The 24,101-nt window shown below is 46.0% G+C and overlaps 1 protein-coding gene and 1 long non-coding RNA gene across 9 annotated transcripts in view; one reads left to right on the top strand and one right to left on the bottom strand.

The window, feature by feature from the left end:
• LOC103548189 (L3MBTL histone methyl-lysine binding protein 1) overlaps window positions 1-12,200 on the bottom strand; it is a 68,114-nt gene extending 55,914 nt beyond the window's left edge. For 5 of the 8 annotated variants that reach the window (XM_070589265.1, XM_070589266.1, XM_070589267.1 and 2 more), the window contains exons 1-8: window positions 12,053-12,200; window positions 6,703-6,862; window positions 5,930-6,075; window positions 5,534-5,760; window positions 4,920-5,061; window positions 4,517-4,667; window positions 4,224-4,359; window positions 3,471-3,555 (exon numbers count right to left, since the gene is read on the bottom strand). In XM_070589265.1, coding sequence (XP_070445366.1) covers window positions 3,471-3,555; window positions 4,224-4,359; window positions 4,517-4,667; window positions 4,920-5,061; window positions 5,534-5,760; window positions 5,930-6,065 — 877 coding nt within the window. In that variant the 5' untranslated portion in view covers window positions 6,066-6,075; window positions 6,703-6,862; window positions 12,053-12,200. Of the gene's footprint in view, window positions 1-3,470; window positions 3,556-4,223; window positions 4,360-4,516; window positions 4,668-4,919; window positions 5,268-5,533; window positions 5,761-5,929; window positions 6,076-6,702; window positions 6,863-12,052 lie in introns of those variants that run through there. The other 3 variants (XM_070589271.1, XM_070589273.1, XM_070589275.1) reach the window with 2 other exon arrangements.
• LOC139078240 (uncharacterized) lies at window positions 5,655-10,679 on the top strand. Its single transcript, XR_011531115.1, has 2 exons — window positions 5,655-5,793; window positions 10,515-10,679. It is a non-coding gene; the product is annotated as an uncharacterized lncRNA (long non-coding RNA).
• Window positions 12,201-24,101: the final 11,901 nt, after the last annotated feature.

Here is a 24,101-nt window from a genome sequence, read left to right as displayed (position 1 = left end):
ACACAGAAAATTTAATCAAGAGCCTGGTACTTGTGTTCAGCATGTGCCTTATAGGGATCTATGCCTGGGAACACCAAACTGAAGAGGCTGGGCTCCATAATGCTATGGTCTATTGTTTACCCAGTGAGAGCTATTAAAGCCATTAAGGTTTCTAAGAAGTATAAATAGACCCTTTTGAAAATCAAATAAAAGTCATGGACCATCTCCCGAGAACAATGAACAATTCACAGAATTTTGCATGTGAATTTAGATTAGGGACCTCAGTTAAGAAGGGACCCTTATAACTGATCAATGTTTTATACTGAATCACACATTCATATTCTCAATTTGTTCCCCAACTCTGTATAGCACTCTTTGTATTTCAACATAAAATGTTTCCTATACCCAATTAGAAAATGGCAAGGATCTGAATAGATGTTTCTCCAAAGAAAATATGCAAATTGCCAATAAGCACATGAACAGATGCTCAGCATCAGTAGCCATCAGGGAAACACAAATCAAAACCACAATAAAATACCACTTCAGACCCACTGGGGTGGCTATGATAAAAAAGACAGGGGCCAGCCTGGTGGCACAGTGGTTAAGTTTGTGCACTCCGCTTCGGCAGCCCAGAGTTCGCTGGTTCGGATGCTGGGCACAGACATACACACCACTCATCAAGCCATGCTGTGCTGCATCCCACATTGAAGAACTAGAAGGACTTACAACTAGCATATACAACTATGTACTGGGGCTTTGGGGAGGAAAAAAGAAAAGAGGAAGATTGGCAATGGATGCTATCTCAGGGCCAATCTTTCTCACTTACCCCCCCAAAAAGCATAAAAAAAACACAACAGATAATAACAAGCGTTGGAGGAGGTGGATAAACTGGAACCCTCATACACTGCTGCTGGGAACATAAAATGGCGCAGTCACTTTGGAAAACAATCTAGCAGTTCCTTAAAAGGCTAAACATAGAGTTACCTTATGACCCAGCAATTCCAGTCCTAGGCATATACACAAGAAAGATGAAAACTTCCATCCACACAAAAACGTGTTCACAAATGTTCATATCAGCATCATTCATAGTCCCCAAATGGAAGCAACCCACATATTCATCAACTGATAAAGAAAATGTGATATATCCTCACAATGAAATATTACTCAGCAATAAAAAAGGATGAAGTACTGATGTGTGCTACAACATGGATAAAACCTGAACACACTGTACTAAGTGAAAGAAGTCAGTCATAAAGGACCATGTATTATATGAGCCCATTTATATGAAATGTCCAAAATAGGCAAATCCATATACATGGAAAGTAGATCGGTGGTTGCCTAGGGCTGGAGGGGAATTGGTAGTTTGGGGAGATGACAGCTAACGGGCACAGGGTTTCTTTTTGGAGTCATGAAAATGTTCTAAAATTGATTGTGGTGATAGTTATACAACTGCGTGGATAGACTAAAAACCAGTGAGCTGTACACTTCAAATGGGAGAATTGTATGGTACGTGAATTATATCTCAATAAAGCTGTTTCAAAACGACACTAACTGTAAAGTTTATAAATTGGACATCAGCAAAATGAAAACTTTCAGCTCCTCAAAAGACATCATTTAGGGAAAAAAAGCAAGCCACAGACTGGGAGAAAATATTTGTAATATATACATCTGACAAAGGACTTGTATCTAGAATATATAAAGAATTAATAAGTAATAATTAAGATAAGTAAGAAGATAACCCAATTAAAAATGGGCAAACATGTATGTCTAAGGTAACTATAAGGAAACAGAACAGGATGCTTGTAGGATTGCTCTGAATCTGAAAAGGCTGTACCATGTTGATCCTGAAGAGTGCCACTGTAGATACTTGATCTGGATGTGGGCAGAATGAGAGATGACATGAGAACATCAGTAACTGTTAAAATTCTCAGAATAGCTATTCATGACTAAACAAATTGTAAAGACTTTTGCAATGGTGTGTTAGAAAATGATCTTTCACACAAATAGCTGTTGAAAAGGTGAAGGAGATATATGAGAGAGAAGGCCTGAGTATGTACATGAGTTATGTGGTTCTAACTCTTAAACTACTGGAACACTGCATCAGGACCAGATATATCAGGTGTGTAGAATATGAACCCAATAGCTGGCCATCAAACTGCCAAAGAGTGTAGCTAAAACAGATTCTCCACACACACACAGGACACTCAAGCAACCCTGCCACCCCCATCCCTAACCCCAGACTTTTCTGCCAAAAGACCCAGAAAATGAATGGAAAATTTTTAGCCATAAATGCAAACTCTTGTCTACTGATAGAGTTTCTTCTCTTGAAAAAAGAGAAAAAGGCAGAAGGGGGAAAACATCCAGAAACCAATGCTATACCAGTGTTCACAGTTGAGAGGGTGAGTGCTATGAATCAAAAGACAACTTTGTACTGGTCAACAGGACCCAGCCAGAGCATGCTGATTTATGAATCTAAGTAAGACAGAGCAGTTGAGTCAACAGTAGTTAGACACCATTTCCTTCCTCTGCGTAAGTCTTAAGAGGTCATAAGCTATTGAGAGCTAAGCCTTTGTCTTTGAATGTGACAGCTTTGGGTGAGAGTGGAAATCTGGTTTGGCTGTACTGGGCGGAAGGGGGAACAGGCACTATAGGGTTTTGAGCCCTGGACACAGATTGGGCTCCTCTGGCTGGCACTGGATCCATCAAGGCAGAATGATATCCCAAGAACTGGGCTCACCCTCTGGCTCTCTCTAGGACAAGAAAGACAGTGACTCATGCAACTGAGCCATGGTCCAAGAGGAACCACCAACATACAACTCATCCATTCCTCTACTGAACAAACATTTATTGAGAGTTTACTCCACATCAGTCTCCGTGTGTGATAAGACTAAGCACCAGGCATACAATGATTAATAAAACAGATTGTTTTGAGGGAGGTAGACAGACATTAAACAAAGTGCTACACAGTATCTAGGTGATTACAAGTGTGGTAAAGCTACTTAGCTCCAGTTGACTGTTATCACAGGGGAATGTGGAGATGATAACGAAGAAGACCTGAGGACCAAAGCTGACTATCAATGATCTTTGTCCCATTTTTCTTAGAAAATGGAACAAACCAAAGGGTCAGAATGGCGGCCCAGGGTCAGATTAATGACCAGTAAGAACTTGTTCACAGCACCAAAGGGAAGCAATGCCATGTGGTGCTACTAAAGGTTGCTCAAGTCTTGGGATACTGAGCCTGGCAGTGAGGCCTACTCACAACTGGATAATAGAGGATAAACACACACATGCTGTAACCCCCAAGAACACACATACACTAATGCACAAACCAGAAACCTTGTCTCTCTCTCGTCCTCTTATACAAACACACTAACGCACGCTCATCTATATAGGTACCACACACCATCACAACCATAACTCACACTCCCAGCCTCACCCCTCCAAAGGTGTGTACACACATCACAAGAATATATATACCCAGGCCACCATACCAGGCTGGCTGCTGCTCCACTCCTCACTTTCTGGGGTGCTGGCGGTGGGCTGTCCCTCTGGATCTTTTCCTTCTTCTTGCTTCTCCTGTGGAAGGCAAGCCTGATCCCAGCTTCCTGTCCTCGTGGCTTGGGGTGAAGCCCCAGCCCCTATTCCTGGCCCCTGCTTGGCTCTCTGGCCACATGGTGTTCTGCCCCAAGCAGGTGGAATTTCTTCTAGGCCACCAGCAGGAACATAGCCCCAGCAGACAACTCTCTACCGCTTGGTCACAGACTCACATGAGCCTATGCCGCCTAGTTACACAGCTTGACTACAGTTCTCCTCTTTCCCAGGTGGGGAAACTGAGGACACAAATATCTGCTCTGTGCTGATTTTACCTGCTCACTGGAACTTTCATGCTCTGTCTCTTCCAGCTTCTCTGCAACTAGAGGCCTCTGCTCCCTGGCCTCTGGCCTAGTGACTGGGCTCCCGTGGCGGAGCTTCCTGCCTGCCTGCACATCTACTCGGGTGTCAGTTCATGTGAATGTGACTTAGCCCTGACACTAGACCGAGATGGGAGCTCCAGAAAAGCAGGAGGGTGATTCATCCATTTTCCTCCAATCAAGTACAGGACCTGACTCTGGATGGGACTCCAAAATATGAGTTATTATGTGTCTTCTCTGGCCCAGCCCCAAGACCTGGATTAATGGAGGAGATAGTGGGAATTGGGGTACAGCCTCCAGCCTCCCCCTTCCCTCCCCCTGCCCTCTTCCTACCATGGCCTCTGGCTCGGACTCCTCCTCTGATGGGCTCTGGTATTCCCTGTGCTTCCTCTTCTTCATGGGTTTGAGGAGCTCAGAAGTGCTGGCACAGGAGGAGTTCTGGCCTGAGGAGTTCTCCACTATGACTGACCTGAGGGAGGGGCAGCCTGAGGAAAGAACACCCGCCCTGCACCCCCCCAGCCCCTGTCCTAAGTCCTGAACAGGAATGGAGCTTTGGGGCCTGAATGCAGAGCAAGTAGGGCTGCCTCCCTCCACCACCCTCCCCTCCTCGCCCCCCGCCCCCTTACCGCTCCTGGTACAGCGGGGGGCAGCCATCACTGGAGGAACCAGCATCTGGACCGGTGCCTGGTTGAGGCCCGCAAGCCTGGCACTGACAGGTGCCATCATCCTCTGGGGGGTCCTGAGGGGGATCTTCTGGAGGGTCCTGGGGGAGGTCCGCTGTGGGGGCCAAAAGGGCCTGAGACGTCCCACCCCATCACAGCCACACCCAGGTTCCGCCCACCCTGGAGCCCACGTCCCCTCAGGCCCGGCCTCACCTTGGTCACACCTCGTCAGGTCCTTCTCCACCTGAGGACCAACCCCTGGGCGCACCTGCAGAACCCGGGCCACGCCCCCCTACCAAGGCTCCACCGGGAGCTCAGGCCTCGCCCCACCGGCTCAAGGATTCGGCTCGCGGCCTGGGGCTCTTACCAGGCTGGTGGGTGCCCGCATCGCCACCTCCTGCTGGGGCCTCGCCATTTTCGTACTCGGCCACGCCTTCCTGCCGCAGCTCGGGGCTCGGGGGCTGCTCCGCTCCCACCATGTTCAGCGGCGCGTACTCGCTGATCCGGAACTGGAGCGCGGGAGGGTCTGAGGACCGCGACTCCCCTGCCAGCCCTTGAACCACTCCCCGTCGACACTGTTTCCCTCCTGCCGCCTTACTCCAGGCCACGCCCCCAGCAGCCAGCAAGACCCCGCCCCTGGGTGCCCACCTCAAGCCACGCCCTCAGACTCCCGCGGGCCTGGGCTCCAGGGCGCCTCACTGCAAGCCACGTCCCTAAAGCCCCATCCCAGGGCGTCCCTCTCCAAGCCACGCCCCCAGGTCCCATTCCCCACAAACCACGCCCCTAGGTCCCCACATGCCCTTGTCCTCAGAGCGCTTCGCTCCAAGCCACGCCCCTAGTTTCTCACTCAAAGCCCCACCCCCAGAGTCCTCCATCTCGCCAGCTTCCCCCACCTTCCGCCTCAGGCCCCGCCTCCGAGCCCGCAGGCCCCGCCCCACAGCTGCGGCTCGCGGGGCCCCGCCAATCCCCACAGACACTGACCCGCAGGCCGCTCCCAGGGGGCGGGGCCGCGGCCTCGGTCCACTCCAGGAGCCGCACTGTGCTGGCGCTGGAGCTGGCCGCCGGGCCGGCGCTTAACTGCGGCAGAACCGTGGCAGTGACAGGTACGCTGTCGGCCACTCGCTCTGGGGCGCCCACATGGATCGGCTCCCGCGGAAAGCAGGACACATCCAGGGCACTGCTGGACAGGCCAAGGGTGGCCGTGCTGGCTGCGAACAGATACACGGACAGACAGGACACAGGTGAGCCTGGTGGCCCTGCCCCGACCCTGCCATGCAGGTGTGGGCAGGTGAAAAGTATCATCTCCTCCCTAGGGTCCACACCTGCTTGGGCAGGTATGGGGGCTGCTCCTCCTCCCAGACCCCTCGCTTGGCCCACCTGGGATGATGAAGGCAGTAGCGGGCAGGTGAGGGCCTGAACCTGGGCTGTCTCTGGCCACCAGGTGCACGCTGACCTCCCCTGAGGAGGGCCCCTTCAGTGTCCTCAGCATCTCCATTTCAGCATGCCCCTCCATCCTGGTAGGCCTACAAGCGGAGCAGAGCCATCAGGGCCATCAGGGAGGGAGGCGGCTTCTTTGAGGAGGAGCTGCCCGTCCTCAGAGAAAACCCTCAGGCCTGAGCAGAGTAGGGTGTCTTAGGAGACCAGCATCCGGTCTGGCCACTAGCTCTAACCAGGTCACGCAGGCCCTGCACCTCCCCAGTTTCCTTAAGATGAGCAAGTGTGAGGGTGCTTTGTAAACTGTGACATACAGAACTGACTCTGGGGAGTATGTCTCAGGCCAAGTTCTGTCTGGCCAGCTGTCCTCATGACACACCTCAGGCCAAGGCCAAACACCCCTCTTTTTTTTTTTTAAAGCTGAGCACCTGAGCTAACAACTGTTGCCAATCTTTTTTTTTTTTTCCTTCTTCTTCTCCTTAAAGCACCCCAGTACATAGTTGTATATTCTAGTTGTAGGTCCTTCTGGCTCTGGCATGTGGGACACCGCCTCAGCATGGCCTGATGAATGGTGCCATGTCTGCACCCAGGATCCGAACTGGCGAAACCCTGGGCCACTGAAGCGGAGCACGCAAACTTAACCACTCGGCCATGGGGCCGGACCCCCGCTCTTTTTTGACCCCTTCTCCCTCTGGGGATTCAGAGCCCTCGAGTACCAGGTTCTCCTTCACTCATACAGGTTCATCTTCCTGGGAGGTGATCTTTCCTGATCACCACTCCCTCCAACCTCAAGCACAGCAACATCTGTTGAACAACTGCATGCATTTGAAGAGCAAAGAGGGAGTGCCCAGAGAACCCAGGCAGTGCCTGATTTTCCTGTAATAAAGCAAGGGCGGTAAAAGCATTTAATAAAGAGTTGGTTGAACAGGTAAATATATGAAAAAAAAGACCTAGTGCCATAACAAATATACTTAATATCTATTATTACTTAACTCCTAAAGTGTGTTGGCCTCTGTCCTAGATGCCTTACCAGCACTGTCCAGTAGAAGTTTCTATGATGACGGAAATGTCCTATACCTACACCAGCCAGCACAGTAGCTGCTAGCCACATGTAGTTCCTGAGCACTAGAAATGTGGCTAGTGTGACTGCGAAACGTAATTTTAAATCTTATTTACTTCAAATTAAATTTAAACAGCCACAGTGGCCATAGTTATTGTACTGCACAGCACAACTTTATATATACTATAATTGGCCTGTCGACTCTACCTCCAAAATACATCTCAAAGTCTGACCACTTCTCTCCATCTCATTGCCACCATGCTAGCCCCAACCACCATCAGTTTTCCCTGGACTTCAGAAATTGCTTTCTAAGCCATCTCAAGATCCTTCTTCTCTTGCTCTCTATAGTCTATTCTCCAGTAAGAGAAAGCATTAAAAATGTAAACCGAATCGCATAATTTCTCTACCTAAAATCCTTCAATGGCTCCCCATTGCCCTTAGAATAAAATCGAAGTGCTTTACCCTATAGAATCTGGCCTAAGTCTTCCTCTCTGACATCATCCCTCACCACTCTTCCCCTTGTTCTCCACCCTCCACAAACTCTGGTTTCCTTCTATTGCTTCACTAAATGTCTCCACCTCAGAGCCTTTGCCATTGCTGTTCCTTCCTCCTGGAATGCTCTTCCCCAAGCTCTCTGCTTGGCTGCCTCCTTCCCATCCTCCAAGCCTCAGCTCAGGGGTCACCTCCTCAGAAGAGGTCTTTCCTGAGCATTCAATTTAAAGTAGCACACCCCTCACCCCGTCCCACTACTGCTTATCTCAATACTGTGTTCATTTCCTTCATGTCCTTCATTATAATCAATAGTGATCTTCATTTATTTGTGTTTGATCAGTCGTCCCCACATAAATGTAAGTTCCATGAGGGCGCAGCCTTTATCTGTTTTGTACACTGCTCTATCCCCAGCACTTAGAGTGGTGCCTGGCACACAGTAGGTGCTCAGTAAGTATTTGTGTTGGATTTCAGTAATTTCAACTTGTTAATAAAAAGCACCGTATGAGTGTCTCTTTTTGGTAATGACAAACGTGTTTTTTTTTTTTTTTTTTAAAAAGCCTGTTTTTTCTCAATACACTTTTAAAGGTTTTTAAATTGTTTCATATCTGGTCAAGTTGAGATTTTTAAGAACCTCATTTTTAATTTGTAATAAAAGTTTACAACTTGATTTTTTCAAAAAAGTCAACAAACTGCAAGCACCTGTTAATAAAGGTCTTAAATAATAATAATAATAAAAAAAGCACTGTATGAGTGATTGACACTTGGTTGTTTAAGGTGTTAGCAGTACTTGACAATGGCTTCTGGCATACAGGTTAAGGGAAAGAAGGTGGGCCTAGGCTTAAGACAGAGTTAAGACAGTTTGAATCTCAGCTCCACCACTTAATACCTGTGACTCTGAGTGAGTGGCTTACCCTCTCTGAGCCTCAGTTTCTGCATGTGTAAAATGAGCCTGGTAATGGCATCTACCTCATAGGGCTTTGGTGAAGAATAAATAAAAAAATATGTAAAGTCTTGATACCAGCACTTTCAAATATCTACCAATCCACTCCCTTTTAACAGAAATTCCAGGGAGCTTGGTAGCTTCTGGCCAAGAACATGTAAACCACTTGCTTGCAATGGGTGCTGTCTCTCCCGCCCTCCCTCCTGCTGTTCTTGCGCATTCACTTATTTTCCAGCTTTTCTTCCCTAAAACACAGGGTCCATCCTCTACATTATAGAGTGTATACTCAAGCAGGCAAAGATGAGAAATATAACCTGATTAATTAAGGCAGCATGCAAACCAAGGTTTGTTTTCCCTTTTTTTTTAAATTATAAAATAGAATTCCCTGCATTTCAATTCCAATTATATTGCTTTGCACAGCTGAAGTACTTGCACCATTTTTAGTTCTTTTAAACAGAGTCAATACTTTTGTTTAAAACCCTGACAGTCATTAAGAGTGAATGTGGGCACTCCTGAAAGAATTCCATTCTGTTTCGAAACCTCTCCCCGGTTTCCGGTCTGTCCAGGAAGAGTGGCTGAGAGGACCACCCTTCTGTTCCGGTGTGCTGCCCTTTGTTCCGCATACACTGGAGGGCCAACTTGGTGTCAGCACCATTTGTGCTCTGGGAGTACCATCTCATATAAGACTGAGTGCTCTTATGAAGCTTATGTTCTAGAAATAAGAGATAAGGTTGAGGCTGGAGATACAAATTTGAAAACCATCCTGTAGAGATGGTCTTGAGTATAAAGAAATGGGGGGAGCCTTGGAGCTCACCGAAATTGATAGGTTGGGAAGAGGAAGAAGATCGAACAAAAGAGACTTAGAAGGAGACTGCAATGAGGTGAGAGGGGATCCAGAAGAGTCTGGGCTTCTGGAGGGCACAGGGGGAAAGTTTTCAGGAAGATGGGACAGCTCAACGGTGTTAAACGCCACTGACACATCCAGTCACATGAGGACTGAGTGTCGACCATTTTAGCAATAAAGAGGTCATCAAAAACCTTGACAAGAGCCATTTCAGAAGAGCTGTGGGCACAAAAACCTACCGGAGTGGGTTCTAGAGAGAAATCATCAATTAGTCCAATATTTATTGAGCACTTACGAGGTGCCAGGCACTGTTCTAGAATATCTGGATTTGTCAGTGAACAACACAGACAAAAACGTCTGCCATGGAGTCTACATTCTGGTGGCGAGACTGACAAGAAGGGTTGGTCCTTGTAGGAGAGAGAATAGGAGAAAGCAGAGTGGAAACAACAGGATGAACAGCTCTTTCCAGGAGCTGTGATGTGAAGGAGAGCGTGGAAACGGGGGAGGGTACTTGGAGAGTTGATGTGGTCTCAAGGAAGGGTTTTTTTGGTGGTTTTTTTTAAATAGGAGGTGCCACAACATGTTTGTAGCTGATGAAGATGAGCTTACAGAGAGGAAGAAACTGACAGTGCAGGAGAAAAAAAAATAATTGTAGAAGACAAATCCTTGAATGTGTAGGAGGGGAGAGGATCCCGTGCGCCTGTGATGTCGGGACCCATCACGTGTGGTTGTGGGCTCCAGGCTAGCAGCACCTACTCTTTCTGTGTTCTTTCCTTAGGCCGGGAACTGCCTTCTCTGGATTTGAATTCACCCCTCCTCTACCACTACTACCTACCATATTTGTAGCTCACACAGCATTTTCATAAGCATCGTCCCATTAGGTCCACATGGCAGCATGACCAGCCTGAGATAGCACCCAAGCCTGAGCCGGGTGCAAGGAACCCATCCACACCTACCCCTGCAGCCTGGTCACACCTTCAGAACGCCAGTTCTGTGGCCTCTACACATTCTGTTCTGTCTTCTTGGTACCTTTCCACATCCCATATATCTGGAAAATTTTTAATCATCCTTCAAGATCCAGCTTCAGTGACACCTACTCTATGAAGTCTTCCTAGAATCCACTCTCAAAACAAAGTTAATTACTCCCTCTAGTGTGCTCCACTCCACCACGATCTATGTCTTTCTCCTCCAGGGACCAGAACAGAGCACCTGGCATGCAAGAGCCTGATCCAGATATTGCACTGACAGTCATGGAATGAATGAATCAGCGAGCTGGGAGTAAAGAGTGGTCAATAACATATGGAGAAGAAACAAATGGTACTGAAAGCCATAAATGGCTTACCATTCTTGCCTTAGGCTAGAACACTACTATTTTCTCCTTCTGTGCTGCTCAGAGGCTGGGGGAGGAGGGGATAAAGTGGGAGGTCCCGGCCACTGTGAAGGTTGTCATTGGCAGTCCTCAGCTGTCAGCCTCTCTCCGAATTGCCCTCAGCCAGAGGAGCTGCCTCGCCCAAGTGCCCTCTCCTGGAAGCAGCCATCTGTTGACTAGTCGATACGGGGTATAAAGGCGCCGCCCCCTTGCCTCAATTTGGGATGTCTCTCCTGGGCCATCTCGGTTCCAGAGCTTCCCTGGGGACAGGCTGAGGGCTCCTTTGAGACTACATGAGCAGTTCAACTTCTTCCTCTGCCCAACCACCCTGCGGTCTTCACTCCCCTGCAGGTGATACCCTCAAGGGCACTCCAATACACCTACACTCACATCTCCCTCTGAGTCTGTTTCCGGGGAACCTGACCTAAAACGATCCTTGGATCCTCAGCACGGAGCGCTGTTTGGCACATAGCAGATGCTCAATAAATATTTATTGAATGAATGTGCCCGTGTTTATGATCTCTTGGTCTGTCGGCCAAGGTTCCCCCCAGCCTTTGCCCTTCAAGACCTCGTATACAACAGACGCTCAATAAATGCCCTCGTTCTAGGTGTTGGGGGTGGGGAGCTAGCGTCCCAGACAGACACCCCCGATACTCCCAAAACGCCCTCGGAGCCCCAGAGAGACTGAGCGCCACAAACTTGGGGCCTCGGCGCCGCCCCCCGCCGCAGGTGCCGCGGAAACCCGGGAGGCGGAGAAAGCCAGTTCAAGGGTCGGGACCCGCCGCCCGCCTCCCGAATCCTCCCCGGACTAGTATAGACGGCGGCGGGCGGGGCGGCCACGGATCCGTCAGCCCCGCAGAACGGTTACTTTTTAAAACGCCAAAATGGCGGAATTCTTTTTATTCTTTCCTTTTACAAAAAACAATAATAATCCAATTTTCCATTATAAAAATCGGAAATTAATGGTAGAAAAGAGAAAGTTTGCCAAATGACCCATTTCTTAAGAAAACCACCGTCTACACCCTCTTTTCCATTAACGAAAAACTCTTAATTGACTGCATTTTTCTAAAATCAAAGCCTCCTCCCTCCCCACCCTCCCGATCGCGGCCAGCAGCAGCACGGTGGATGCGCCCGCCTCGCCCTGCAGCCCCGCACCCGCCGGGCCCCTCCGCACTCCTCCCAGACCCCTTCCACTCGGCTCTCCCCAACCTCCTCCCCAGCCCGCGCCCCCCGCCGGAGGCGCTCGGAAGGAGCGACGCAGCGGGGCCGCAGACCCGAGGACTCTTCGTGCCGGGCTGGACCCGTTGGGGCGGCGCCTCCGCACCCCGGGGTCCCAGCCCAACAGCCGGCGGGATGCCTACCTGCAAGGCCAGCGCGCGCCCTCCCGGCGCCGAGCTGCGGTCCGAGCCCAGCGCAGCGCGCGCCTGCGCGCACAGGGGGGCGGGCCCGCCTCCCTGCAGGATGCCGGGCGCTGACTGCGCGCCGAGCAGGTTTGGGGGACGCGGGCCCGTGGGTCCAGAGGCGCCCGCGCCCTCTTGCTTTCCTGCGAGGCCCCGGCCGCGTGGGCCTAATGTCCCCTCCCTCTGGGGTCGGATTGCTGCGCGGGCGAGGCGGCTAGAGATTCTTCCTGCTTACTATCCCCTGCATCACAGCCAGCAGCGCGCAGGGGGGCTGGGGGACCACCAAGCCCAAGTGAGAGCCTGGTGGGCCTCCAAGCTGAGTGGTCAGTGACAAAAGACTCCTGCACGCACCCCGGCCGGGTCGCTGCGCTGTCCAACGCCTTCTCACCGCGCCTGCCCCCCCACTTGGAGAAGAAGAGACAAGGAGAGTCAGAAAACTGCCTCAGGAGGGGTGAAGGGCCTAGCGACCAGAAGAAAGGAGGCCCGCGCGGCGTGAGCTCTGATCCTGGCCCTGCCTGGCCTAAAGGGAGACATCAGCCGCACCTGCGTTTGGATGAGCCCACTGCCATTGACTGATGGTGTAACCTAGGACACATCACTTTATTCTCCTGGTCCTCTCTTTCTCCATTTGTAAAGACTATTACTTCATGGTCTCTGTTTTCAGTAACGGTTCCTGTTGTGGTGTTGCCTTGAGCAAGTCACCGCTTCTCTGTGCTTCCGTTTCCTTGGTTTATCTCACTAGTGACATCTCCCTGTTATTGGTTCTTGTAGCACAAAATACTTCTCTTTCTTACACATACCACATCTGTAACTTCGTGTAGATTTGTATAATTGGACAAGTTGAGACTGCAAGCTCCAAGAGGGAAGGAAACATTCGTTTTTGTATCCCTAGCACCTAGCCCAGAGCTGGACACTGAGTGGGTGCTCAATACATATCTGTTCACTGACTAATGATTTATTGCACGCAGACGAAAACAGGGCAACACTTGGTACAGCCCAGAGACGGGGCCCTTCTCTCACACCAATGATTTAATGTAATCCTTCATTTTACAGAAAAGGACATTGCGGTCCATTTGGCCTAAGGTCATGGCCACAGGTCAGAGCTCCACGCTCCTGACTTCCAGTTCAGATGTGAAAAGGGTCTCTAGTTACGCATAGGCAAATTCCCCAAATTGTTGTGATCATCAGGTTTAAATTTATGCAGACTTTAACTATTCCGGTTGCCACGTCAACGCATTACGTTTTCCTTCCTTGCTGCAATGGCAATTTTTAATCACATCTTGTATTATTGGGAATAAGATTGCATCAGTTGAGGATGCTGGTTGCCATAACAATGGAAGTCTCTTTATACACACCAATACACACACAACCATCCGCTCATTTCTTGTCTACCCAGACTGTACTTGTTTTAGACTCCAAAAGATTTTAGGTATTCAGATTAAAAGAAAGTGGTGAAACTACACAAACACCATGGCTTCTCTAACAAATGTATCTTCTAGGTAGTGATTAAGACAGACAAGTGGAATCTGAGCTAGTAGGATGCAGGAAAGAACAACTAACAGCGACTTGAGTTGCTGAGACATTATTTTTCTGCTCATTCACAGTATTTTGGTGGTCTCAATACCTATGGTGGGCTTGCTTGAACACCTTCAGGAATGGAGAGACTCTCCCAAGTTGATGTGATTTGGGGAAGGTTCCGCCTCTTATATAGCTCACAGGAGCAGGTGAACTAGTCGTCCTTCCCTCCAGTGACAGCCTCCTCTTCAACAAGTTAATAGCCTCCGGTGTTTTCCCCAGGTTGACTCCCTACCCAAGAGTGGACCCAAACTTTTGAAATGTTGATGAATAGAAGCACTGAGAAAGCTGTTTGTAAGCAGCCAGAACTTTCTGTTCCTACAGATTTTAATTCAACATTGGAGCAATCCATGTATATTAGGAAAATCATCAGGACGTGCCCTTTATGTAAGTGTAAAAATACTTATGGTTCCAGTGACATGGCAGACTTTGCTAATTGGGAGCCCTTTCTAGCACAAACACGCCAAAACCCTGGATAAAATATTACAAGAACGTGGAAGGAAGCAAGCAAAGGAGGAAGGAAAATAAATTCACGGCTGAACTAGCAAGAAGTGGAAATCAGCAGGAGCCAGAAACAGTGAAGCTGAGCAACAAGGGGCTGGGCTGACGTCTCCTGCCCTGCAGGTGGTTATTGGCTATAGACAGGAACCACTTGCTAGTGACTTGGGTTTCATCCCACACATAATGACAGGAGATGGGATCTGGGGTCCATGTGATACTGCAAATTGGAACTGAAACCCCTGGATAAAGACTGGATACTCCCCACCCCCAGACTAAATACTTGTGAGCCCCATGGTGGGAAAGGTAGGGGATGCACAAGTTTCCAAATATGATTAGCTTCAGGTCCTGCTTCCCCCTGGGCATGGGTGTGTGCTATTGAGAACATCAGAGACTCACAAAATTTATATTTGACTTTGGGAATTTATTGTTGTGAATTTTGTTTGTGAAAAAACGTGTCTGTGACCACTAGGAAAATTTGTCTCAGTGATGGCCAGAGCCTCAGCTATTTCCCTTACTCCACCCTGTGAAATATCTGAACCTTGTTCGCAACATGATAGACTTCATGTCTTATGATGAAGCTGAGGAACCCAATGAAAAAGAATCACTTGATCAAGCTTTATTAGTTTTCTATCAATGCTGAACATGGTACTAGGGAGCTACTGGTTAAAAACCCCCCACAAATTTATTATCTTGCAGTCCTGGAGGTCAGACGTCCAAAATGGGTCTCCCTGGGTCTCCAGGCGTCAGCAGAGCTGTGTTCTCTTCTGGGAGCTTTAGGGGAACATTCATTTTCTTGTCTTTTTCCAGTTTCTAGAGGCTGCCCACCTTCCGCGGCATGTGGCCCCTTCCTCCATCATCAAAGCCAGCAATGGCCAGTCAAGTTTTTCTCATGTCACACCACTGTGATTCTCTTTTGCCTTCTATTTTCATCTTTTAAGGACCCTTGTGACTACATTGGGCCTGCCCAAATAATCAGGATAATCTCCCTATTTTAAAGTCAGCTGATCAGCAAACTTAATTCCACCTGCAACGGAATTCCCCCTTGCCATATAACATAACATATTCGTAGATTCCAGGAAGTAGGATGTGGACATCTTTTGGGGGAACCATTATTCTTCCCACCATATAAACTAACAATAACATTGGCCAAGTAACTAATCCTCTTATAAAGTGCCCTCATTCACAGTTATCTTCATAGTGTTACTGTGTGCTGAGATATGCTGATGGAAGTGATTCATATATACACATTAAAACTAACTACTCATTTAAAAAAGTTACTACGGAGATCCAAAGAACACGGGACACAAAAAATTAAAACAAGTTCTTTCAGAATAAGCAAAGAGTCTGGGCAGGTATTGGGGAGGTTGGTCTATAACCCCAGGTTCTAGATGGCAACCTGGAGAGGTAAATCCATTCAAATGATCCATTTTGGGAAAGTATGCACAGCAATTGCCAAAACAGAAGCAGGCAGTGTTTGGAAAGTATCAGGTCAGGATGTTTCTGAAGCATGTGGTTTAGAAGCTTGTGACAGGTGACAGCCCTGTGGCCAAGTGGTTAAGTTCACGTGCTCTGCTTCTGCAGCCCAGGGTTGACTGCTTCAGATCCTGGGCACGGACCTACACACTGCTCGTTACGTCATGCTGTGGTGGCATCCCACACAGAACTAGAATGGCTTACAACTAGGATACACAACTACATGCTGGGGCTTTGGGGAGGAAAAAACAAAAAGAGAAGAGAATTTTCACAGTACATCTCTAGGGACATAATTTGGGAAAAAGGAGTGAATGATTGGAGAAAAAGGTGGCTGGTGTTTGGGGAGAGGATTCCGGGGAATTCCTCTACTTCAACCAAAAGAGCTCTATTTTATTTATTTATTTTTTATTGAGTTATTGATAGGTTACAATCTTGTGAAATTTCAGTTGTACATTAATGTTTGTCAGTCATGTTGTAGGTGCACCACTTCCCCCTTTGTGCCCACCCCCCACCCCACCTTTCCCCTGGTATCCCCTAAACTGTTCTTAGTCCATAATTTTAAATTCCTCATATGAGTGGAGTCATACACAGATTATCCTTCTCTCGCTGGCTTATTTCACTTAACATAATTCTCTCAAGGTCCATCCATGTTATTGCAAATGGAATGATTTTGTTCTGTTTTGCAGCTGAGTAGTATTCCATTGTATATATGTACCACATCTTCTTTATCCATTCGTCTGTTGCTGGACACTTAGGTTGCTTCCATGTCTTGGCTATTGTAAACAATGCTGCAATAAACATTGGGGTGCATAGGACTTTTCGGATTGCTGACTTCAAGCTCTTTGGATAAATACCCAGTAGTGGGATGGCTGGATCGTATGGTAGTTCTATTTTTAATTTTTTGAGGAATCTCCATACTGTTTTCATAGTGGCTGCACCAGTTTGCATTCCCACCAGCAGTGTATGAGGGTTCCTTTTTCTCCGCAACCTCTCCAACATTTGTTGCTATTAGTTTTAGATATTTTTGTCATTCTAACAGGTGTAAGGTGATATCTTAGTGTAGTTTTGATTTGCATTTCCCTGATGATCAGCGATGAGGAGCATCTTTTCATGTGCCTGTTGGCCGTCAGTATATCTTCTTTGGAGAAATGTCTGTTCATGTCTCCAGCCCATTTTTTGATTGGGTTGTTTGATGTTTTGTTGTTGAGTTGTGAGAATTCTTTATATATTATGGATATTAAGCCTTTGTCAGATATATGACTTGCAAATATTTTTTCCCAGTTAGTGGGTTGTTTTTTTGTTCAATCCTGTTTTCATTTGCCTTGAAGAAGCTCCAAAAGAGCTCTATTTTAAAAAATCAGTTTCAAGTTTTTAAAGAATTTGAACAGGGAATTCTGCTAAGGATCCTGGAAAAGTCAAACCGTGCCTTGGCATCAGGACCCAGGGACAGAGTCCAGTTCTACAAAGCCATGTGCTTTGCAGTTTTAATCCTCAGCGGCCCTCTGAAAAAGGCAGCTCCATTTGAGGGATGAAAACTGAAGTTCCAAGGTCACCAGCCTCGGTTAAGGCCTCACAAGCTAGTACACAGCCAAGCTAGGACCCGACCCTCTCACCTATCTTTGCCGCTGCCTCTGCTCTACCTGACACACTTCCACCATCTCTGCAGAGACCTTGGGCTTCCAGGAGGCAATGCAGGCAAGTTACTCAGGATTAGAGCACATCCGAGAGGTTCTTGTTGAGGACTTACAGAAACATGGAAATCCTGGGTTAACAGGAGGTAGGATATCCTAGCAAAGTGTATTAGAAATGGCAAATATGGTTTGTTAGGTGATTTTGGAGCACGTTCAAGGAAGTGGCACTTTGTCATAGGTTGGACAGAGACATTGTGAGTCATACTCACCACTCAATCTCCAGTGCTTAGAACAGTGCCCGGCACAGAGTAGGTGCAGAAAGAATATTTTTACTATTGCTATTGTGCTATGGTACACAAATTAAAAAACTAGATATCTAAGGTTGTATATCCTCTCCCAGAAGTATGACAAAGCGTGTTTTATTTCCCAGTACCAAGGATTTTCTCCCCGAAGAATTACCTTGTCAAGTGGAGACAAACACCACTTAAGGTGACCTCAGAACCTGAAGCCTCTGTACAAGTCTTTATCTTACTTTGCTCTGGCTCTGTCTGCTCCAGGCAATCTTCTCCTTCATCAGGTACCTTCATGTCTTAGTGCATCCGAACTGCTCTGACACAATACCATGGACTGGGTGGCTTATAACAACAGAATTTTTCTCACGGTTCTGGAGGATGGGAAGTCCAAGACCAAGGTGCCAGCAGATACGGTGTCTAGGGAGGGCCTGCTTCCTGGCTCAGACGGCCATCTTCTTGCTGTGTCCTCACATGGAGAAAGGGGAACGGGAGCTCTCTGGGTTCTTTTATTAGGACACTAATTCCACTTCTGAGGGTTCCAGCCTCCTGACTTAATCACCTCCCAAAGGACCCACCTCCAAATATCATCACTTTGGGGATTAGGTTTCAACCTAATTTTGGGGAAACATACGCATTCATTCTACTGCACTTTGTATCCTGTAATCAGTGGTTTGGAATGAGGTTGCTGGAAAGTTACCTTCTACTCTCCCTTTTTCTTCCTCTCAAGGAACATAACTGGCTTTCTGGAACAACCTAGGCATTTGGATGGTGTCAGCCAGATATAGGGATGAGCAATTTAGTGGTATCTCTCCTAGAAAAGCTAATCTACTGGAAGATAACAATAAATTTCTTTGGTGCACTTGTTAATTCAGGAACCTTCTGGCTTTCAGTAGTGAATGGAAAAACAGCGAACTTTTATAACTTTCCTTAATCTACATTAAGTATAATGTTTTATACTCCTTTGAAATATGAAATATATACTTATTGCTTAATTTACTTGCTATCTGTTAGGGTCAGGAAAGGAAACAAATGGCACACTCCAACTGAGTAAATCTGAAGAGAATGAAGGGTCTACTTATAAAGGTGTGGGCTGGGTGCTGGAGCAGACACTACACCCTTCAGTTGGGAGCCACAGCCAACCTTATCTCTGCAGGAAGGGAAGCTGTGGGAATAAATACTCCTACCTCAATCTCCTCCCTCCCTCCCTTGTCCTACTGCTTTTTCCTAATGGCTGAACCCAATTAGAAACCAGAGGACAAAGGAGTATGTGGATGGAGTCAACAGAGGTTGGCTTCCTGGGGCTCAGAACAGGCAGGGGGAGAGCCAAATGCAAGATAGCTATCATATTTGTTAAGGGAAAACTGAAGAAACAATTGGTCTTCAGAATACTGTTGTGACCTGACCTTGATGACATAGATTAATCCCACCAAACATGTCATGCCTGCTAAGATTCCACTGGCCAAAACCAAGGGACAACAGTATTCCACTCAGAGGGGGAATGAGAATATATAGGAGGGGAAAAAGACATATATATATATAAATAAAATTCCTGATAGTAATTTCATCTACCACACATCTGGTAAGGCCTTTAATAAGTGTTTATTGAATGTGGGCCGGCACCATGGTGACTCAGGGTGTTACACTCTTCAGACTTCCTAAAAAACCTCTGAGCACTAATCATCTTATTACAATCACAGCCACAGCTAACTGGGCTTTAGCTTCTGCTGGGTCCGCAGGGCAATGTCATGTATAGCAAAGTTGGGTGAAAGCTATAATTTAAGATCTTATTTGTTCATTCCAATCAATGATAATGCTGTTGTGTACTCTAGAATCACACAAATTCAGACTCTGAATTCCTTTCTTCGACTCCTACTACCCACCATCAAAATGACACATTATCTGCTTTAAACCCTCTGAAGGTGCAGAAGAAATTCTGCAGGGTACTGAAGAGAGTTTCCTCATTCCTATACAAGAATTGGTCCAGAAGTCAGCTGAGCATCTATTAGGGCAAGGAGGCCAAAGTTCAAATCACAGTACAGGAAGACAACTGAGAGAGTCAGGGGATTCAGAACTGCTGCAAGCAGGGTTGAGGGGATGTTTAACTTGGAGAGGACCTTCGCAGGAGCAGAAAATAACATGATCTGTATGGCCTGAGAGAGACCAAACTAGTTGCAATGAACACCCCAAGGGCCCAGACTGTGGTTGCTAAATATCATTTCCAAATAAAAATAACTATGGCTTGTTGGAAAAATGGCTGATTCTAGGTCTGGGACTAGAAAGATGAGCCTGGATGTCTCACCATACCAGAAAGCAAGGAAGCTGGTAAGATTATTAGGGTTGTTTGAAAAGAACTCAGGAGGCACTTTGACTCCCAGTGACCAAAGACAGACTAAGGCAACATCAATAAGGAGAACTGCAATAGAATGAAAAAAATGTTTACAATCATGGGTTCATGGTTTAATGGATCTAGGCAAAATCACCAATGGCTGCCAAGATGATCAAAAAAAAAAGAACTGCAATCTGATAGAGCCTCTAGAACAATGGGTCTCAAATTTTAGCATGCGCCAGAATCACCTGGAAGGCTTCTTAAAAGATCTAGGGCTGGGGTTGGCCTAGTGGCATAGTGGTTAAGTTTGAGCACTCAGCTTCAGTGGCCCAGGGTTCGCAGGTTTGGATCCTGGGCATGGACCTACACACTACTCGTCAAGCCACACTATGGTGGTGTCCCAAATACAAAACAGAAGAAGGCTGGCACAGATGTTAGCTCAGGGCCATTTTCCTCACCAATAAACAAACACACACACACCTATGGCTGGGCTCCACTTACTGTTTCTGACTCAGTGAGTCTGGGATGGGATTTGAGAAAATGCACTTCTAACAAGGTCCCATGAGATGCTGATGCTATTGGCCCAGGAGCCACACTTTGAGAACCATTGCTCTACATCTATCAATTTACAGGAAATGCAGGGGACAGAACACCACACTAAATGACACCATGAGAATGCAATCAGCAAAATCAAGACTAGGCAACTACTCAACAGTTAACCTCAACAAATACATCACAACGGAAAAAAAAGGAGACTCTATAGATTAAGGACACAACATGTTTTTCAGAGGTATACATTGAAATATCTTGAGCTGAAATGTCTAGAATTTCTTTCATAGTTATCTGGAAAACAAAGTGGATAGGCACATAGACATTGTTAAAGCTGGATGAGTACATGGGTGGTTCACCATACTATTCTCTAGCTAGTGTTTGAAATTTAGCATAATAAAACAGCAATGTATTTAAATAGTACACTCAAGGCTGGTCACGAATGATGAGAAACTAAGAGTAGTAGATATTACTCTAATAGCTGGGCACCATATTCAGCAATTCTGCTTTGCCTTCCTTTTTCTCAATTGGCCAGAAGAATATTACGGTTTGACTATTCTACTTAGAGAATGTTTTAATAAAGGCAGCTACTATAACAAGTGATGTGCCAAGCGCTTTGTTAATAGCATTTACTCCCCACAACAATATCACAAGGCACTATTTTATAGACGAGGACATAGCTTACTTTCTATTGCATATTCCTCTCATCTACGTAAAAGTTGCTTCTCACTTCCTCTTTAGCCCCGGGGTAGGGGAATCGCCCTACTTTCAGTGGTAATGGTGTACAGTCTGACTGCCATCAAAGCTCTCCCTCAGCAGCTTTCTCAAACTCCAAAATGGCCAGCTCCCTCCCCTCCTAAAAACAAAACCCTTTCTTTTGACCTTACCTTTACAACAGTCCACCCTCCCACAGAAAGCACTTCCTTACAGTAGAATACCACTGAATAGAAGTGAGAAAATCAACAATAAATGTTAACAGTGGGTGATGGTTTAATAAAGAACTGGGTATTTAACAGACTCTAGTTATCCCCCAAATTACTGATTACAAAGGGAAAAAGTGACTTTATTGTGATCCAGATTACTATTACAACGTGCCACTAGAAATGATGCATCGAGGAGAGTCTCATTCTTGTGATATTACCGCCAAAAATGCCAGCATGAGGAGATATCAAACACAAATTGAGGGAAATCCTATAAAATACCTGTCCTTTGCTATTTGAAAATGACATGGTCAAGAAAAAGGCTGAGGACCTGCTCCAGATCAAAGATCAAAGAGCAATGACAACAAAATGCAGCAACTGATCCTGGATGAATGGAAAAATAAAGAACATGATAGGACAACTGATGAAATGTAGATTTTTCTTGTTTTAGTTGTAGGTCCTTTCTAGTTGTGGCATGTGGGACGCTGCCCCAACATGGCCTGATGAGCAGTGCCATGTCCGTGGCCAGGATTCGAACCAGTGAAACCCTGGGCCGCCAAGGCAGAGCAAGCAAACTTTAACCACCTTGGCCACGGGGCCGGCTGATGAAATGTAAACATGGACTGTGGATCAGACAACAGTACTCTATCAATGCAAATTTCCTGGTTTTGATAATCAGATGTTATAGTTATATAAGACCACATCTCTGTTCCTAGGATACACACGTTTTTAGTGATAAAACAGCAAGACGGGGGCTGGCCCTGCGGCCGAGTGGTTAAGCTTGCGCTCACTGCTTTGGCGGCTCAGGCTTTCGCAGGTTTGGACTCTGGGCGTGGACATAGCACTGCTCATCAGGCCGTGTTGAGGTGGTGATCCACATAGCATAACCAGAGGCACTCGCAACTAGAATAGACAACTATGTACTGGGGGGATTTGGGAAGAGGAAAAAAAACCCACAAAAACCCCCCAAAACCAGCAAGATGTCTAACTTACTTTCAAATGTTTTGGGGAAAACACCATTAAAAAAATGAAACAAAATATAATTGGTGAATGGGAAGAGGATAGTTTTTTGTACTACCAAGTTTTCCCTAAGTTTGAAATTTTATCAATTATAAAAAAAAATCTAGTCATTCTTTTTGAGCCTTCTTTAACCTAACTTCTTGAGTGCTTTTCACTAAGAGGAATCGAGTAGCTGAAACAGGCACTGTGTTTTAATGCTTTAGGGCTGTTAGGAACTGAACCAGGATTTAAAGCCTACCTCTGGTTATAAATCCTCATGTTAATAACGTAATGAATTCCCTAGAAATAATCTCAAAATTGGGTGTTGACATACAGATGTTAACAGTGAATACTATAAATTTAAGTACCAACAAGAGCTTCCTAGTGTAAGCTATAATACTCAATACCACTTTCCTTTGTAAAATTCAAATGAACTCCGATGAAACTACCTGCAGAAGATTTGTTCTAGATTTGCATCTCCATAAGGATGCATAACTAGTAATCCTGGTTTCCTCAAGGGGTCAAAGGTGGAATTCACTGTATTACCCTTTTTAATCTATCTTCTGGTTTTTGAACTATGATTCCTTTCTATTCAAAGAAATGCAAAAAGTTAGTCACTTTATTAAGTACTATACTGGGGGCCCATCCGTGGGGTTGCTATATGATAGCCAGGCAAATCTAACAAGCTATTTAGGATGTAGAAGACCAATTACTCAACTGCATCCTCATCCTATTAGTGAACGTAAGGATGCATGGCATTAGGGATACAAAACAGGTGCATCCTGTTCAACATGTGGTCACTGCCTCAAAAAGCTCAAAATTTCATGTGTAAACCAATTACTACGTGCTAAACTGTGTAGGAGCTCTAACATAGGTATTTTCGTTGTATGATATTTGAATATTGAAAGTAATTTTCATTCACGTTGTTACGTAATAAGCCAAAAGATTACTTAAAAAAAGCTGGTACTGAAAAAAATGTAACTATACACCCTTCAGTAATATAGTAGTCAGCCATTCAAAGTACATCTTTGTATCAGCATATTTTAAGTAGAAACAAGCTGCAGAACACTACTCATGGTACGAACAGCTTACTGAAGGGCACAGGTGTTAAGTCAGGGCAGATGCAGATATGGTTAATAGTGAAACCTTAGTAAGCAGGCTCTAAGGGAGAGAGACTTTATATGATATTCCAATATATACTACTTTTGTAATAAAAAAGTAAATCAGAACATTCCACTGCCACAGCACTGAAATTGTGTGCAACCACAGAAACCGGATGAAGTCAGAAAACAGTGCCTTCGGAAAGCAAGGTAAATAATAAAAAATGTGATGGTTCCTAGGCCTAAATTGCTCCAAGTCTAAATTAAGGAAATCAAGTTAAGGACTCGGGAAAAGACGATTAAAGCTTCCTAGTTTATCTGAACATTATCACGGAAAATGTTCAAACCACCACAAGATAAAATCAGGTAAATTTTAAGTGAAAATAAAGCAGCGCAATATAAAAAAGATTTAATATGCTTAATCCTTCATAACAGCAGATAGCATTTATCTGCTCTAAGTACTTTTCATATATTAACCTTTAACATTCACAATTCATGAAAGTTTACCCTATATTATCATTTCACGAGCGACACTGAAACACAAGGGATAATGATTTGCCCAAGATAAACATCTACTTATGTTGGTCTAAACTCAGGTTTCTGAAGAACCAGAAACAAGACCTTTTTCTCACAGTCAAGTCAG

This window comes from Equus przewalskii, chromosome 21 (assembly GCF_037783145.1).
Source record: "Equus przewalskii isolate Varuska chromosome 21, EquPr2, whole genome shotgun sequence".
Classification (NCBI taxonomy): domain Eukaryota; kingdom Metazoa; phylum Chordata; class Mammalia; order Perissodactyla; family Equidae; genus Equus; species Equus przewalskii.
This window is presented reverse-complemented; position numbering and strand designations above follow the sequence as displayed.